At 40.5% G+C, this 20,126-nt stretch overlaps 1 protein-coding gene across 1 annotated transcript in view; it reads left to right on the top strand.

Annotated features, from left to right (window-relative positions):
* Window positions 1–5,299: 5,299 nt before the first annotated feature.
* The window catches only part of LOC136863630 (cuticle protein), a 51,625-nt gene continuing 36,798 nt past the window's right edge, over window positions 5,300–20,126 (top strand). Inside the window, exons 1-2 of the mRNA XM_068226023.1 lie at window positions 5,300–5,342; window positions 9,371–9,745. Coding sequence (XP_068082124.1) covers window positions 5,331–5,342; window positions 9,371–9,745 — 387 coding nt within the window. The 5' untranslated portion in view covers window positions 5,300–5,330. The remainder of the gene's footprint in view (window positions 5,343–9,370; window positions 9,746–20,126) is intronic.

The following is a 20,126-nucleotide window of genomic DNA, read 5'->3' as shown; positions in this document are numbered from 1 at the left end:
AGCAGAGAGCCGAGCCTTGAAACAAGTGAATCTACGATAATAGCAATTCGTAGATCAAGAAGCACATTTTAAATCCCAGTTTGTTCATCATTTTCGATCCCTCCATTGCTGGTCACGAGCAGATCAACTTAACACTCGGAGAGGGAGAGACAGACTGTGTATCAATACAGATGGCTGGAGTGCCATCTTCAATGAGAAACTATAAGTTTCACGTCACATTCGGGTAATGTTATCGCTAATGGAGACAGCGACAGTCAAGGAGAAGTAGGAATCCGTTGAGAGACCAGACGAACGAATGGTTCATCGAAAGGGGGGTAGCAGCCTTTTGGAAGTTGCAAGGGTGGCAGTCTAGATGATTGACTGATATGGCCTTGTAATAACACTCAACATGGCTTAGCTGTGTTGATACTGCTACACGGCTGAAAGCAACGGGAATCTACAGCCGTAACTAACTCCCGACGACATGCAGCTCTGTCTGTATGAATGCTATACTGATGATAATTTCCTCCCGGGTAAAATATTCCGCAGGTAAAATAGTCCCCCATTCAGATCTCCGGGTGGGTACAACACTAGAGGGGGCGATCATCAAGAAGATGGATACTGACTTTCTGCGAGTCGGAGCATGGAATGTCAAAAGTTTGAATCGTTTTGGTAGGTTAGAGAACCTGGAAAGGGAGATGGATAGGCTAAATTTAGATGTAGTTAGTATAAGTGAATACGTTGGCAGGAAGAACAGGATATTTGGTCAGGCGACTACAGAATTATCAACACAAAATCAAACAGGTGAAATGCAGGAGTTGGTCTAATAATGAATAAGAAAATAGGGCAGCGAGTAAGCTACTACGACCAGCATAGTGAGAGAATTATTGTCGTCAAGATAGACATCAAACCACTGCCCACGACAATAGTGCAGGGCTATATGCCTATTAGTTCAGCGGATGATGAGTAAATCGAAAGAATATATGAAGTGATATCAGATTTAACGCAATACTTGACGAGAATCTAATTGTGATGAGAGACAGGAATGCAGTGGTAGGCCAAGGAAGAGAAGGCAACACAGTAGGAGAATTCGGATTTGAACAAAAGGAACGAAAGAGGAAGTCGGATCGTTGAATTCTACACTGATCATAATTTAGTCCTTGCTAATATTTGGTTCAAACACCACATACGACGGCTGTATACGTGGGCGAAACCTATAGTCACTAGAAGGTATCAAATAGACTTCATTATGATTAGGCAGAGATTCAGAAACCAGATGTTGGATTGCAAAACATTCCCAGGAGCAGACGTGGACTCTGACCACAATTTGCTGGTTATAAAATGCCATCTGAAGTCGAAGAAATTGAAGAAAGGAAGGAATGCAAGGAGATGGGATATAGACAAGTTGAAAGAATAGAGTGTGAGGGATTGTTTCAAGGAACATGTTGCACGAGGAGTAAATGAAAGGGCTGAAAACTCAATAGAGCAGAGTGGGTAGTCATCAGAAATGAAGTCAGAAGGGCTGCTGAATAAATGTTAGGAAGGAAGAAAAGAGCAAGTAAGAATCAGTGGATAACTCAGGAGATAGTAGACGTGATTGATGTACGACGAAAATACAAGATCGCTAGAAATTAAGAGGACAGAAAAGAATACAGGCGATTAAAGAATGAAGTGGATAAGAAGTGCAAGTCAGCTAAGGAAGAATGGCTCAACGAGAAATGCAAGGTTGTATGGTCCAGGAAAGGCAGGTGATGCATATAGGAAATTCAAGGAAACCCTTGAAGAAAGGAAATCTAGGTGTATGAATATTAAAAGCTCAGATGGAAAGCCACTTCTAGGGAAAGAAGACAAAGCAGAGAGATGGCAGGAACATATCCAATAGTTGTATCAAGGTAAAGACGTAGATGATTTATTTCTGGAACAAAAAGGGGCTGTTAATGCTGATGAAATGGGAGACCCAATTTTGAGGCCAGAGTTTGACAGAGCTGTGAGAGACCTAACTAGGAACAAGGCACCTGGAATTTATGTCATTCCCTTTGAATTACTGACTGCCTTAGGAGAAACAAGCATGGCAAGTTTATACCATCTAGTGTGTAAGATGTATGAGACAGGAGAAGTGCCATCCGATTTTCGGCAGAATGTTGTTATACCTATTCCCAAGAAAGCCGGTGCTGACAAGCGTGAAAACTACCACACCATTAGTTTAGTATCTCATGCCTGCAAAATTTTAACACGTATTATTCACAGAAAAATGGAAAGACACGTTTGAGCTGAATTGGGAGGAGATCAATTTGGCTTCAGAAGAAATGTAGGAACACGTGAAGCAATCCTGACTTAACGTCTGATTTTAGCGGATCGAATTAAGAAGGACAAGCCCACATACGTAGCGTTCGCAGATCTAGAAAAGGTATTCGATAATGTTGACTGCACGAATCTATTTACGTTTCCGAAGGTGATTGGGATCAGATACCGAGAACGAATAATTATCTACAATCTGTATAAAAATCAGGCTGCAGTGATAGGAACCGAGGGCTTTGAAAAAGAAGCAGCAATACAGAAAGGAGTGGGACAAGGCTGAAATCTGCCCACCCCCCACCCCACTCCTTTTCAATGTTTACATAGAACAAACAGTGAAATCAAAGAGGAATTTGGCAAGGGAATCACAATCCAAGGAGAGGAAATCAAAACTTTGAGATTTGCCGATGATATTGTTGTTTTATCTGAGACTGCAGAGATCTCGAGAAGCTGCTGAATGGTATGGACAGAGTCTTAGGGACGGAGTACCAGATGAAGGTAAATAATTCCAATGGAGTGCAGTCGAACGAAGGCAGGTGATGCAGGTAATATTAAATTAGGAATAAAATCTTAAAAGAAGTAGATGAATATTGTTACTTGGGTAGAAAATAACTAATTATGGCAGAAGTAAGGAGGACATGAAATGCAGACTAGCACAAGCAAGGAAGAGCTCTCTTAAGAAAAGAAATTTGCTCACTTCAAACTTTGATATAGTTATTGGAAAGATGTTTCTGAAGACCTTAATCTATAGCGTGGTATTGTATGGAAGTGAAAGATGGATGATAACTACCTCAGAAAGAAAGAAAATAGAAGCTTTTGAAATGTGGTGTTACAAAAGAATACTGAAGGTGAGATGGATACATCGATTCACGAATAAAGAGATACTAAATCGAATTGGCGAGAGGAGATCGATTTGGCTAAATTTGACGAGAAGGAGAGATAGAATGATAGGATAAATCTCAAGACACCCAGGACTTGTTCAGTTGGTTTTTGAAAGAAGTGTAGGTGGTAAGAACGGTGGGGGTAGACCAAGGTATGAATATGACAAGCAGATTAGAGCAGAAGTAGGATGTAATAGTTACGTAGAAATGAAAAGGTTAGCACAGGACGGGGCGGCATGGACAGCTGCATCAAACCAGTCTATGGACTGATGACTCAAACAACAACAACAACACACACGAATATCACTTACAATTCGCACATTCATATGCATCCTCTTTACTGACTCAGCCAGTTCTACTTTATTTCTTCCATAAGCCCCATTAATTATTGATAGCTCCCCATCGAATTCCATTTCGCTCGCGAAGTTGTTTCCAAGGAGTCCCTCGACTGTCAAATGGGAGAGGGACTCCGTTACTCCCATAGGTCCGAGGCTTGCTTAAAATAGTCTGAGCTCGGTAAATTCGTTGAGCAGGATGCTACCGTACGTTCACATTGTCCAAATGAGGATCTATCCTCGAACGGGTTACGGACCACCGGTGTATTGTATAGTCCTAGCCGCCTGAGCACAAGGAGGGACATGATTCAGAATATGTCCGAGATGCCCACTCCCATTCCGTACCAACTGATCCCGATTCTCAGAACCACTTACTAGGCACCTCAGCCGTTGCCCATGGTTCACGAACTAGGACGTGACTACAGTAACCCACACCACGAACCGTGAAGTATTAACAGAAAATTATAAATGCTACTACTAATAATAATTATAAAACCACCGTGCTCGATAGCTGCAGTCACTTAAGTGCGGCCAGTATCCAGTAATCAGGAGATAGTGGGTTCGAGCCCCCGCTGTCGGCAGCCCTGAAGATGGTTTTCCGTAGTTTCCCATTTCCACACCAGGCAAATGCCAGGGCTGTACCTTAATAAAGGCCACGTCCGCTTCCTTCCACTTCCTAGTCCTTTCCTATCCCATTGTCTCCATAAGACATATCTGTGTCGGTGCGACGTAAAGCAAATAGCAAATAATAATAATAATAATAATAATAATAATAATAATAATAATAATAATAATAATGTTATTGGTTTTTCCTTCTCACTAACTACTTTTAAGGTTTTCGGAAACGCCGAGTAGCCGGAATTATGTCTCGAAGGAGTTCTTTTACCACCCAGAAAATCCACCGACAGGAGGCTGACGAATTTGAGCAGCATCAAAAACCATCGCACTGAGCCAGGATCGATACCGCTATGATGGTCTTGATGGCCAACCCTCTGTCGTCCGAGCTACACAGCCCGGCATAATAATAATAATAATAATAATAATAATAATAATAATAATAATCATAATAATAATAATAAAGGGAAATATGTTTGAAATAATTGTAAATTGGTTGTGAATAGCCAGTCTTGAAAATGAACACTGTTGACGAAATTCTGCGTCCGCCACTGTTATTATTATTATTATTATTATTATTATTATTATTATTATTATTATTATTATTATTATTATTATTATTATTATTATTATTATTATTATACATTTATATCTTCAGCATATCCCAGTAGTTTCTGGGGTGTCTGGAGCCACCCAATCTCATTTTGACTTTGGCAGGGGATATAAGACTAGACCTCCTTCCTCACGCTAAGTGATTCTTGAGATGAAAATATCCATCCAGAATCGACTGGGATTCGAACCACTGTCTTCTGGATGGGAAGCTGGCAGCCAAGCCACTGACGTAGTCACGCCCATTATTATTATTATTATTATTATTATTATTATTATTATTATTATTATTATTATTATTATTATTATTACTTTATTATTATTGTTGTTGTTGTTGTTGAAATGGTCACTCAGAAATTCTCAGGAATTTGTCCACCCTGATCATAGTGTTTTTCTTAATTGATTGATTTTCGAATGAAAAGTCCAGCAGGTGACAGTGTCCATGCCGTGGAGTGCCAGAGAAAGTGGTGGGGAAGTTGGGAGGCTCGGTGACTGAGTTACGTCCATGACCTCGGTCGTACTCGGACTACACTTGGAGGTATATAAACCGGAGTGGTTGTTCGGTAAGGCACACTCGATCCGCTCCGCAGACCGACACAACAACAACAACAACAACATGTACAAGCTGGTGAGTATTCACCGTAGTCTACTTTGTCCTGCCAACCACGACGATAAGGGAAAGAACTCGGTGTTTCTAGTTTACATAGGATCGTAAGCAATGAGGTGTGAAATGTGGAGCTTGCTTATTAGGTGCAGTAAATAGCGGAAGGCTTCATATATAGTTACACAGAAATGTTAACTCCATAAATGTTTAGGAAATATAAAATTGGTTTGGGCAGGACTCGCACCAGACATTGTACACACAACTAGACCGGTCGGTTCTGGCCCAGCTTTATTCGAAGTGACAGATATTGGGAGCTAAATTAGTCTGAGACAACGTATAAGACAATTGTCAACGCATTGAACTGCTATGCGCTTTATTCTGATTGGGAAACTGTGATCTTCCTCAGATCACCGTTGAATTCTCTTTTGCTTCAGCAGATACGAACTCGACTTCACCAAATTTCTAACGGCGCGGCGGTACGGACAATGGTACCTCAAATTTTTTTAAAGATAAACTTTGTATGCTGGCCTTTCTTGCTCATTTGACAAACTTGGAACTTTAGAATTGAAATTCCACCAATTGCAACCGAAGTTGTTTCAACGTGACATCTCCGTGTCACTGGCCAGTTAAACCAATTCTGCCAGGAAAACCTCCATTACCTTGGCATTACTTAACTCTCAAGTGGTAACATATAGTTTTTTAACGTAACTAGCATTATACCGTGGATCAAACCTCAAATACCCGGTAATATATTAAACGATATGTTCTTAATTCTTTTGTTATTTATTGATCGCAGTTCCTTAAAAAATCTTCTTTCAAATCACGTTACAGGTAAACTTAAAAATAATCACTAACCCTGAAGAAGGGAAATAAACACTGAATTGAAGCTCCGAGAAAACGGCCATTCCAATTTTTCTCAAAAAGTTTGGAAATTTTTTGTGTTTACTTCCTTGCTATGTCAGTCTGTTACAACGAACCTAGAATCGGTATCAAAATTATTTCAAAACTCGGTGTTACTCAGAGTGCACAATGGGAGCGAACCCAGACAAATAATATTATTATTAGAGATGAAGAAACAGGTTTAAGTTTTAGACAAATTATGCTTCATATTTTTTTCTTTATCTGTTTACCCTCCAGGGTCGGTTTTTCCCTCGGACTCAGCGAGGGATCCCACCTTTACCGCCTCAAGGGCAATGTCATGGAGCTTCAGACTCTGGGTCAGGGGATACAACTGGGGAGGATGACCAGTGCCTCGCCCAGGCGGCCTCACCTGCTATGCTGAACAGGGCCCTTGCGGGGGATAGGAAGACTGGAAAGGATAGACAAGGAAGAGAAAAGCAAGCGGCCGTGGCCTTAAGTTAGGTACCATCCCGACATTTGCCTGGAGGAGTAGTGGGAAACCACGGAAAACCACTTCCAGTATGGCTGAGGTGGTAATCGAACCCACCTCTACTCAGTTGACCTCCCGAGGCTGAGTGGACCCGGTTCCAGCCCTCGTACCACTTTTCAAATTTCGTGGCAGAGTCGGGAATCGAACCCGGACCTCCGGGGGTGGCAGCTAATCACACTACACCACAGAGGCGGGCATGCTTCATATATAATCTGGAAAATCAATAATCGGATGTGAGAAAATGCATTATTCACTTGTCAGTGACATAAATACTAACGGTATGTGCCCGTAAGCGCTGAATAGATCTGACGGTAGAAACGACAGCCTTCTGAGTTCAAGTTCACTGGTTCAATTCCGGCTCAGCCCAGTGGTATCTGAAAGTGCCAGCCTCGTGCCGACCGATTTAAGGGTACGTAAAGTGACTCTTGTTGGACAAAATTCCAGCACATCAGCGTGTACAAAACCCGTAAAAGCAGTAAACGGGTCTTTAAAACCTAATATTATTACTGCTACTTAGGATTATTTTATATAGAATATTAAGTTTCCTATAAACTAATCCATATCCATGTCACTGACATCTCTCACAGGCATTGGCAGACTAAATCGCGGCTAGTGCATGAAAAACTTTTGAAGTTAAAAGTCGCGTTCTCTACATAATACTGTAGATTCCCTGGTTCATGACATGTCTTATAAGACATTAAGCGTGCTTACTTTTTCCATTTTATGTCAATTTTAAAAAGTTCTGGAAGTTCGGAATATATGCTCCACTTCTCTTCCCAGAGGTTCACGCGAAATATTTAGTATCTTGTGGCCAGAAATTTTCATTTCAGGCAAGAAATCAGTACAGCCCTCAGAACCACCCAGTACCTGCTTACACACGCTCTCTCAATGGTCACATCCACTAGACGCGTTAACACATGTGCATATCTGAAGAGTGAGGGGAGGTGGAGAAAACTAAGTACGAGGATATCGAGCATAAACGAAACACACGCGGAGGGGAAGGTACTTGCTTCTCCGCCTGCCCACACGTCCCACTAGCTCAGCAATGAAGGGAGGAAACACACGACTCATCCAAGGCAACAGACGTAATGTGTATGTCAACTCACAGAGCGCAATTAAATTACAGTTAATTAATTGTTTTCCTTGATTGGGAAAAGCTAGTATAGCCAGAATATTTAACCATAGGAACATCTTAATCGGTACCCAAAAGAATAGAGTTGGGAGTGGCCTCTCAGTGCGCAACGGGGCTACACCTCCTGGAAGAAACACATGTGATGTTGCCTTGGTTACTTCTCCTTCATCCTGAGGGTTGGCCAAAATCTTCTCCCAAACGTTACCTGTTTCCTTTTCCATCCGGAATTCTTGTGACCGCGTTTGTACCTATGTGGCTTAATATTCCACAAGCAAATACGTTTTACTTTATTTTTTGAGTAAGGCTTTTAGTCCCGAGAGTGTTCGAGGATATGTTTAGTTCGCCAGTTCTGTGGCTGCTTTCCCTGATACACCCTATAGCTGTGAGCTGTGTGAGGCTGTAGGTGTGGCCGTGACCTAGAGAAAAGTACAATCCCGGCAATTGCTTTCCAATCGAAATGGAAAACAACGAAGGAATCCATTCCGGAGATGTTCGAGGGGGGCGGCGGTTTCGAACCTATCTGTCTCCTGAATACTGAACTAGCAAATGTTGTGCTGCCACGCATTGAGCCAACCTGGTCGTAGATAAGTAAGGCTAAGTAAACTCATTGCCTCGAGAAACCGCGCCTCTTTTCAGGTGAACTACACGAAACTTTTCTTTAACAGCAAACCAGTCCTCCTACCAATCTTGAATTTCTGCCAGTATCGGTAATCGAATCCCAGCCTCCGAGGACAACTGCCTATAACCTACGGAGATTGACAGTACACAGGTGACAGTGAATGAGAGATGACGAACATTTAGTGCCAATGTGGCACAGTAACGTGCTGGTAAGGAGTGGCAGGATGCTGTAATAACCCGGCTAGCGGTGCGTGTGAGAGGACAGTACCGTATTTCGCGCCGGACAGCACTTTCACTTTCTGCAAGAGATCAAGGCTGCCTCTACAATAGAGACTTGGCCTTCAGAGAACAAAATACCCGCCGGTCTGCAATTAGCGCCGGTGTTTTGTTGATCAACGATCTCCCATGACCTGTGTTAATATCGTATCTGTACTACTAGTTGGATTTTAAGGTAAATAGGAGGACACTGTAATGTAATGTGTTTGGAAAAGAGCAGCATTCGAGATGGTCAACGGAAGTAGCTTCCGACCTTAACTAGACATTTGGACAACGGAGAAAAGTACATCTATTTTGAAAATGCTATGGCAGTATTGATGTAAATTAAATAATACAGTTTCATGTAACTTATACAGTGGGTGTTGTATATACTTATAGCAGTCAGCACAAGAAACAGATTACTCTGCTTAATAAAGAGTACTCATTCATTAGGACTGGGAACCCAGGATAACAGAGGTTATTCATGGTATGGTCACTCTATAGGAGGAGTACCTTACATAAAACATAAGAATTGTCCTCCCAAACTTGTGCCCAATAATAAGAATACACAGTCCGCTCCAGACACCACAATACCACTGGGTGCTACATTGAATGTTTGTTATTCAGTTAACTATAATTTGCTATGTCTTCTCCCAGGTGATCCTGCCCCTCTTCTTCGCCGCCGTATCCGCTGGATACCTCGGTGGTGGTGCCATCGGCTATGCTGCTGCCCCCGCTGCTGTGGCTTACGCCGCCCCCGCCGTCCACGCTGCTCCCGTGGCTTATGCCGCCCCTGTAGTGAAGGCTGCTGTCCCTGTCGCCACCTCCTACGCTAACACCTACAAGGTCTCTGTCAGCACTCCCGTCGCCTACGCCGCTCCCGCCGTCGTCAAGACCGCAGTAGCCGCCCCTGTTGCCTACGCCGCTCCGGTCGCCTACGCCGCCCCCGCTGTCCACGCCGCTCCTCTGGCTTACGCCGCTGCTGCCCCCGCTGTTCTCAAGGCTCCCCTGGGCTACGGTGGCTACCTGCACTAAGGACCCGCCTTATTTATTAAGTCTGTGTACATAAATCATTAATTTTATGACCTCATCTGCCATGAAATTTAAAAAATAAACACATCAGTGAACATCAAGTTATGTCTCTTGTTTGGACCCTGTACGTTCCTTTTACCTGTCGTGGAGTTCTTGGAGCACACAATGGCCAGTAATACGTTACGAAGCCCAGTGGTGGAGCCAAATGACTGCCTGCGTTGACGTATGACTGTGTCATTAATATCCAAATCAGATTGTCGTCATGAAGCTGAGAAACTCCTCACCACAATCTGAGACAATAAAAGCTAGGGCCATGTAGACAGAACCAGGCATAGGTAATAGACCAGAGTGTTGAACCTATAACTGCCCGGCTCTTCTGCTGAATGATCAAAGTCATAGCCTTCGTTTCAGACTGTCTGTAGTCGATTCCTGGCCGGGTTGGTGTTTATAGCCATGTGTGGTTTAATCCTCCTCTTCGGGGATTGAATGTTTCTGTTTGTCTCAGTACACATCTATTCACGTACACACAACACGCCGCATTATTATTATTATTATTATTATTATTATTATTATTATTATTATTATTATTATTATTATTATTATTATTTAGATAAGCTTATATCTGTCTTCCATAATCTCGCAAATCACAGATCTGGGAGAGAGTATTGTTTATATTAACCTTCCGTTTCGACACATGCAGTTTACAAAAGTTTATATCCTGTAGCATAATTTTAAAACATGCACTAAAAGCACTATTAAAAATGAGGTGTCCGGAAAGATTCATCAACCTAAATGTAACACTTGTAAATGGTTTAGAAATTGGCCAGAGAAGGAATGGCCTGGAAGGATTTTTAGAAACATTATTGTAGGAAATGAAACTTCTCGGACATGCCATGCTATAGAGATCCATCCGATACCCCGGAAACATGACCCCCCCAGTCCCCCCACACCTTTTCCAGCTCCTGAAAGGAATATTATTATTGACTGTCTAAACATATACAGATTAATAATTAAACTGAAAATGAAAACCTACAACCTGTTTTCCAGTCATTGACCGGGTCAGGGATGTAATGAATGAATCATATATAGGCTATTATTACGATGGGGTCGCCACTCTCAAAGTGATATATTAATGAATGATAGATGCTACGAAATGAGAATGGTGAGCGTTGCTGGAATGAAAGATGACAGGGGAAAACCGGAGTACCCGGAGAAAAACCTGTCCCGCCTCCGCTTTGTCCAGCACAAATCTCACATGGAATGGCCGGGATTTGAACGACGGTATCCAGCGGTGAGAGGCCGACGCGCTGCCGTCTGAGCCACGGAGGCTCCAATAATTAAACTACGACGGTAAATTAATTGTACGCCATAACTATAAACTAATTATTCTAGACTTCAAGAGAGCTATATGGTCTAGGTTGCCTTGGGCACAATTCTGCTACTGACTAACATGTATAAATTTTTTCCCTTCCATCAATTTACTTTTCCACATTCCCCTAATAATGACGAATAATTTTGAAATTCTTCCCAGCTGCCTCCAAAACTGCTCATTAACATTACAGTCGTATACAGCTGGTTTTCGGTATCGATTTCTCTCATATTCTCTTCTTCTATACATTTCTCTCTTATTTCCCTTGTCTCTAAACAGTCTTTTATAAGATCTGATCATCCCATTTCTTTAGAACACAGTAAATATTTATTTTCATTTGTATTGTGTCCGTAGATTATACTCTATTTTTCCCTCTCATTAGCCACAATATTATGCCCCTCATTTTCCCGTTTGCCATATTATCTATATTTGTCCTCATTCTCCCAATTCTCCTCGTGACCTCCTATTTTACAACGTGAAGCACTTTGTTGCTTTTTAATATCTTTAACTTTTAGAACTATATTTTTTCAAAGTCCTTGCTGTCCTCTGCAATCCCTTTAACAGTAGTATCCCACTCCTACTATTTCCAATATGTTCCGTACCCCATCCACCCAATACACTTGGTTCTAATAGTCCCTACTTCATTTCGGCTATCTGTAACACTTTGCCACCTGATCCCAACTTCAGCCTCAGCCAATCACACCGTATTATCAACCGCCACTAAACTGCACGGTAGTGAAAAATTCCCTCCACGTAAGATTGGAGTCAGGAACGGCATCCGGCCGTAAAACAGGGTCAATTCCACTCCTATGTGTGGGATAAGTGACAGAATAATTCTTAGTTCCATAATTCAAATGAATGAGAAAATTAGTATAATTCCACACAGGGCCGAGTGGCTCGAACGCAGAGCCCAAGCCAACAGGCTCGATCTTTTTTCTAGAGGCTTTACGTCGCATCGACACAGATAGGTGAAAATGGGAAACCACGGAAAACCATCATCGGGGCTGCCGACAGTGGAGTTCGAACCCACTGTCGGCAGCCCTGAAGACAGTTTCGATCTTGGCTTAGTCTAGTGGTAAATGAAGGAGCTAAAACACGCCAGCCTCGTATTGGTGAATTTACCGGCACGTAAAATAACTCCGCGAGACCAAATTGCGGCACATCGGAGTCATTGAAAAGTCCGGCTCCTAGAATGAATGGCCAGCGTACTGGCTTTAAGCTCAGAGAGGCCTGGTTAGGTTTCACAGCTGGTTTAAGGATTCTAAGTACGTATAGTTAATTCCTCTGGTTCAGGAACTGGGTGGTTGTGTTCGTCTTAACATACTTCTGTTCATTCACAATTCCAACCCCCACGAAACACGAAGCACTGAATACATTCCTCCCGCAAAGGAATGGCGGCGGGAAGGGTATCCAGCCGTAAATCTGAACCAAATCCATGTCAATATCCTACTCCAATATACTGGAGAAAATACCAGGAATAATAATAATAATAATAATAATAATAATAATAATAATAATAATAAGGAGAAGAAGAAGAAGGCATCTCTGAAATCCGTAAAACTACTTAATGGGACGTAGAACTAACGGTATTATACTTGTACTTATTTCTCAATTTGATTTACGTCGCACAGACGCAGATAAATGTTATGGCGATGATGAGAAAGTAAAGGTATAGGAGTAGGAAGGAATAGACGACGGCCTTGATTAAGGTACCTGGTGTCAAAATTGGAAACCACGGAAAAACATCTTCATTGCTGCCGACAATAGGGCTCGAAATCACTATCTCTCCAATATTATTATTATTATTACTAGCATGTGCCCGCGGCTTCGCCCACGTTTATTATTTCAACTGAGTTAGATGTCCGTTTTTGTAAAAGCAAAAGAAAAAATATTTTAACACACATCGTTTTTACATTAATTTCATGAAATACATTATTTCATTTTAAATTATATTGTTAATTTTGATGCTTAAGATACCAGGTTGTTGGATGGTACTGACCCATATATTCCCGGTCGGCTCAGACGGAGAGCGAAAGTCCCAGACGTGGACCGTTACCTGTAAGGCTTTGCTTACTTGAAAAAGGTAGGAAAGATACAAGGACTAACGACAATCATATAAAGAACATTTAAAACAACAGGTTTGACATGCATTTAAAACTAGCATTCAAAACACAAATTTAAGAAATTTTAATAAACAAATCTTGATGGATTTTTACACAAATTCTTCTCTGCAAGTTTCCTGAGATATAACACCAATCGTTCTCCACTCATATCGAAACTCGAATTTAACTGAAATACATAATAAATATTTATTAGCCTACATCTGGCTTGAATAAAGAAATTAAATTATGTTGGGAGTATCTCCTCTTAATAATGGTGGGATTATTGACAATTTATAAGAAATTAAATATCAATGAGCTTTCCATGGCTCGAAAATTACACCTATGACATCTTATACTTCCATGTGTTATCGTAATAACATCTACATTCACACAAAGAAACTTCATGTATTCTGAAGAAATTAATTAATTGTGGCGTCATTAACTTCGCATAAATCTATCAGAAGTATTATAACAAAGTCGTCCTTCTTGTGGATGAATTTCATCAACATTATTTCATTTATCTTGCGTGAGTTCCCCTGAACTATGCTTCAAATATTTATTCTAATATTTTACTGAAGGATGTCTACTTAAGACTTCACAATTGAATTAAAATTCAATACAAAATACAATGTTGTTGGATGGTATTTACAACATTATTTTATTACAGAACATGTTTCGGTGTTTCATTTGACACCATCATCAGCTGTATAGTAAGTGAAAAACACTTGGCGATATAAACAATGAACAACAACATATTGCTGAACTTGACTCCTTAAAAACTAACTTATGCTAGGTTTGAAAACTCTAATTTACAGCAAGAAAAATCTTGTGATATCGTAAATATAAAAAATCTCATCTGGGTGAAGAGTTGTCTTCAAATTCCATAATGGTTATAATTCTGTACACTCGTAATGTCGGATTTAAATACGATTCTAAAATTGAGGAGTTAAAGTTGAATACAGTCCTTTAATGTTAAAATGTTCATTTCCTATGTACATTGTTAGCCATTTGTAGATAAAAGCTCGTTGTGTACAATAAAATTGTTGAACTGCGCCGTCTTCTTAGCTTTGTTAATGTGTAGAAATGTAGTTTTTGTGCTGTATATATAATGGTTGGAACTCTGATTTGATTTGCCCTAAAGTTGTTAAGCGGGCATAGCCTCTCAGTTAAATGCAACCCTCTACGGCCGTGTATTTCGCGTGACGACTGCAGCACGTAGAGGTGAATCGACCTCATCAACAGTACGATTCAATTAGTTTCTTTATCCGTTTTCTCGCTTTTCTATTAACATTGGGCTTTCATCATTACAGGGTTGCATTGAACTGAATTTATTTCTTAAAAAAATCATCACGAGGAAGAACTTATCTCGAAGGCATACGGTAGACTGAAGATCGGTAAGTTCCATCTGCAAGTGAATAGGAGAGTCATCCTCTGGAACGGTTAATGGTGTCGCAAATGTTTGTAGAAGAGGAGATAGAAAATTAATATCCTGGAATCGTTGTGCAAATTGTTTCCAGATGTCCACGCTTACTGAAACATACGCTTCAAATGCAGCACATTCACGAACAGAGTCCGACGTTGGATAATGCGCCGCATTCCGCACATCAGCTGGCTTTCCCAAAGTACAAGTCTTCTATTGAAAGCTTCCACTTTCTCGACCATATCAGATATTACGTTGCTTTTACCTTACGCAGCAACGTTAAAAACATTCATATGATTGATAATATCAAATAGTAACGCAAGGTGTGCTATACACCGAGGATCTTCTAATTTTGACTCATGTTTGTTTTTCTCATTTAAGAAGTTAACTATCGCTAGTCTCAACTATAAAAACCTGCTTGAAACCCTACCGCGGCTAAGACAACGGACGTCACTGTGGTACATAATCTTATCATACTCTTCATCTCCTTCTCTCAGAAGTTTTCTAAACTACTGGTGCTTCAATCCGTGCTGTCTCTGGTGGTTTACAGTGTGTGCAACAACTTCTATGACATCTCGTAACTTGGCTGACTTCGCAAAAAGGGCTTATTGGTGCAAAATGCAATGAACCTCGGGTAGATTGGTCGGTCTCATTGCGCCAAGTTTATTTCGTAACAAGACAATGAATCCCTTTTTGTTGTCTCACATTGCCGGTGCACCATTCGTCGTAACCGATACCAAATTATTCCAATCCAAACCGACTGCATCGATGACTTCTTCTACGGCTCTAAGGATGTCTATTCCTATGGTGGTGTTTTTAATAATAATAATAATAATAATAATGTTATTTGCTTTACGTCCCACTAACTACTTTTACGGTCTTCGGAGACGCCGAGGTGCCGGAATTTAGTCCCGCAGGAGTTCTTTAACGTGCCAGTAAATCTACCGACACGAGGCTGTCGTATTTGAGCACCTTCAAATACCACCGGACTGAGCCAGGATCGAACCTGCCATGTTGGGGTTAGAAGGCCAGCGCCTTAACCGTCTGAGCCACTCAGCCCGGCAAGTGGTGTTTTTAATTGGCACCATATCTAAAAGGTTTTCTGTAACGCGGAAGTTACTGTCCACTCCCCTGAAAAAATAACTAACTGTGCAGTATCCGCTATATATTTGGACTCATCCAACGTGATTAAAAGGTGATTAAATCCTTCGCCGCATTAATCAATTGTCGACGTACATCACTAGCCATGGCACAGATGCGACGAGTCACTGTTTGGCGGGAAAGACAGATATTTTCAAACTTGCTGGCTTCTGTGGGGCAGAGTAGTTTTGCTCTGTCAACTAGCACTCTTTCACCACTTCGCCATGCGCAAATGACTCTCCCAGTCTCGCTATGTTCAGCGCTATGTTGTAACTATCTCTCAATGCCGGCGTTTCGAGATCATCTTCCTGAAAGTAGGAGGAAAGGACACTCCTGAACGTACTGCGGTTGTGAGCCACAGAAGATTGTATCTTAAAATATGTTTTCAAATGTTTAACACGTCGGAATCTGCCTGACTGCGATCACGTGTTTTCAGATCCCTAAGCCTTGTTTCACGTTCTTCGTCTACTAACGCGTCATATTCTTCTTTCTGGACAGCATTATAGTGACTCTGGATAGTAAATTTCTAGTGTCTGCCAATAGTCCGATGGCATAATAAGCAATTAGGATTGTTTCCGTCAGGCGTGAAAAAGAACTGCAATTCCCAGTCCGTTTCAAACGATTGCAAATTTTCGTCACTTCTTATCTTTTTTATGTGCTGCCCATAATGCAATGAGTTTGCAACAGCACATCGAACGAATCGCCATCCTGAACCGTGTGTGGCATGTTCCCTAGCCGCCAAACTCATACAATACAGTCAATACACTACGATCAGTGGTCCTACCCCATAGACGTCTCTCTCTCTCCCCGAGGGCGGACACGCCTACCAAACTCTTCACGCGTGCGAAGTCAGTGTACGGAAACTGTACACGCTGTGAACTGTGCAGCGTTTGGGCACCCCTGAATTAAAAACGTTTATGACAACTAATTGTTCGAAAAATAATAAACACCGCTACCTTTCAGTCCTAGCCCTTTCCAATCCTGAAATTTGTGAAATTTGTTAGAAGATTTGATACGGATATGTTTCTCCAGAGGCGTAAGATTAAACGTAACTTGAGCTGTGCTGACATTGGACTTACCTCTGGGGGGCCTATCTATATAAACCAAAATCTTACTTTAAACAGAAGTTTTATTTTCAGTGAAGCGAGAAAGGTGAAAAGGGAGAGAAATTTTGCATATTTGTGGGTGGATAATGCAGGAAATATTAAACTTAGGAAGAAAGCAAGTGACACTTATGTATATACTCTTAGAACGCTTGGTGATGTTAAGAATTTGGAATGATATAGATGGCTGTAAGGGATAAATTGTTATCGTTTTACTATCAGAATGTTAGAGGGTTGAACACCAAAAGAAATGACATATACACAAGTGTCCTTGCTAGTAATTATGACGTGATCATGGTTACAGAGTCATGGTAGACGTAGAGCGTATATAATGGAGAAATATTTGATACAATATATAATGTTTTTCGGCGGAATCGTGTTCATAAGAAGGGTGGTGGTGTTTTGATAGTTGTTGCCAATACTTTTAAATCTGTTCTTGTAGAAATTGATGTAGAGAACATCGAATGTGTCTGTGTTAAATTTATTTTAGGTGAAAGGGTACATCTCGTGGTAACTGTTTACTTTCCACCAAACTCTGAATTAGAAACTTATAATAACTTTTTGCTGTACTTGAAAACATCGAATTCATACAACATTATAATGTTATTATAACGGGTGATTTTAACTTACCCTTGATCAATGATAGTAACTGTAATTTACTTAACTGTGGACCAAAATACCTTGCTCTGGCTGATTTTATTGCTTTATTCAATCTGAATTCGTTTAATAACGTAAAAAATGCCAATGGTAAAACACTTGATTTAGTTCTGTCCAACTATGTAGGAAATAGTAATGTATTCAGAAGAGATTACCCCCTTGTGCCTGAAGATTCTAATCATTCTGCTTTATATTTCGAACTGGTGGCTAACATTGAGCGAGTCAGCATCTACAATTTCAAGAAGGCCGATTTTTATGAGTTGTATGCATCGTTACAAAAATATGACTGGAATCACTTACTATTGAGTAAAGACCCTAACAATGCAGTAAGCTATTTTTATGAAGTCTTTAATAACCTTATCACAAAATATGTTCCTAAAAAAACAGTGAATAAGAAAAGAATGTACCCCTGTTGGTTTACATTGGATATAATTAAAATGTTGAAATTAAAGGAGATTCACAGAAAGCACATGAAGCATTCTGAATACAGTGCTCACATTTACAAACAATTAAGAAAACAGTCTAAGACACTTATTGCAAGGGCATATAAATTGTATATATTACAGTCACAGGATAATATAAAAAATGATCCGAAAACCTTTTGGGGTTTCATAAAAAGTAAACGAAATAATAGTTTGTTCGAACAGTGTATGACATATGGTGGAAACCATTTTGTAACTGCGCAAGGAATAGCCAACGCGTTTGCATGTTATTTTCAAACTGTTTATGCAACCCAGCCTTCTTTATATATAGCCTCTGAGTCAGTATCAATGATTACTGCTCACAGTTTGCAGATGGGTCCCATACGCGAACATGAGTACAAAGATGCAGTAACAAAACTTAAGGCATCTAAATAGGCGGGAATTGATCACATACCTCCTTACATTATTAAAGGATGTGCAGAGGGGCTAATGGTTCCACTATGTACCATATATAATTTAATTTTAACGACGCAAATACTTCCTAAGATTTGGAAAATAAGTAAAATAACTCCGATCCTTAAATCTGGTGATAGTTCGAAAATTGAGAACTACAGAGCTATCTCAATAATATGTGCTCCAGCGAAGCTCTTTGAACAAATACTCATTGTTATAATATTTAATCATATCAAACCATACGTATCTGAATTTCAGCATGGGTTTTATCCCAAGCGTTCTACTACGACTAATCTTATGAACTTTATTCAGGATATTTCTGATTCAATGAATGAAAGGCTTCCTATCGATGCAGTTTATACTGATTTTGCAAAAGCTTTTGATAAAATTGATCATGGTACTGTAACCGTTCACCATCATGCCATGGACATATTAGGAGGTCTGGCTAATTATATATGCCGTTTTCCCCAACATCCTGTAACATATAATGCAGTAGTTAGCATTCTGTATGTCGAACCGGGGTATGATCCGCGACACGCCAGTCCGGAGGGAGCAGTTTCCTACGCTGTAACGAGAAGAGGACAGCGCAGTATTGCTAAACCTTGAAATCGCGCTCTCACTCGGTGCGAGTGGGAAGAGATGATGAAGCTACGCACGGAGATGGAGGTTGTTGGAGACTGGGACGAATTAAGGTGTGTTAACCTTTGAAAAATAAATGCCCGCTATAAATTCAACACCGCATTCATTAGTACCACTTCACCATAATTTACTAAAAAGAGGAAGAAGAAGAATACTTCTATATGAAATAATTTTTCTAATTTTTTAAGTCAGGTCTCATTCGAACCAATGTATTTTATGCTGACTGTCAATGCATATAAATACAATACTTTAATAATGGATCAGTAATGACGCCTATCATACAGTAGTACGCAGATCAAAGGTGACTACTGAAATCTGACAACATGTGGAAAAAAGTGGGAGATATTGCATGATGAAACATGACGGGTGATTTTCCAAAAGGACGCTTTGGAAATTATGAATGGCCTACTGATCGCTTTGGTTTCACATATGTTCAGTAGAAAGTAGAGGTCATAAGCTTTAATTCGATTGTTATCACGTCGTTCAAAGACTCCGATTACCGGACCGTTATTTTCAGCGGGGACATAATTCATCTCCCCCCTGACCATTTTGTCCGGAGGCTATAAGTATAGCTAGGATCCAAATAGTGTATCTCATTCTCATCCGTGTAGCTGCAGTGGTAACACGTTACCTCATTGTCGTCTGTGTAGTTGCAGCCCAACACATTAGAAGTGGACCTGGATATCAGTGACTTGGATATCAGTGTACAAAGTGTTGTGCCATTGAAGAAACACATCAATGTGATGTAAATAATTTTACGGAATAAGCCGTGTGGTACAAGTTAATGTACATAATTGCCGAATGGAAACCTTATTTTGGCATTTTAACATTTCAATTGTTAAAGACAGTCAGTTATGACTTATGGTGCAATCACCAACGAAGGGCAAACGCTTCAGGTTATGTGGCATGGTGAGACACTTAATTAATATATACAAGTGTTAATTATCACTGGTCCTGAGCATTTAAGAACGAGTGACATTTAGAAAAAAAATTAAATAACTGTTCTTGACAAAATGAATGTTCGCATCCTCCAGGGACATTCGTTGTGATACTCTGTGTGACGGTCAGGGAAATGA

The sequence above is a fragment of the Anabrus simplex genome, chromosome 2 (genome assembly GCF_040414725.1).
Source record: "Anabrus simplex isolate iqAnaSimp1 chromosome 2, ASM4041472v1, whole genome shotgun sequence".
Classification (NCBI taxonomy): Eukaryota; Metazoa; Arthropoda; class Insecta; order Orthoptera; family Tettigoniidae; genus Anabrus; species Anabrus simplex.
The sequence above is the reverse complement of the archived record's forward strand: the minus strand, read 5'-3'. Positions and strand labels throughout refer to the sequence as shown.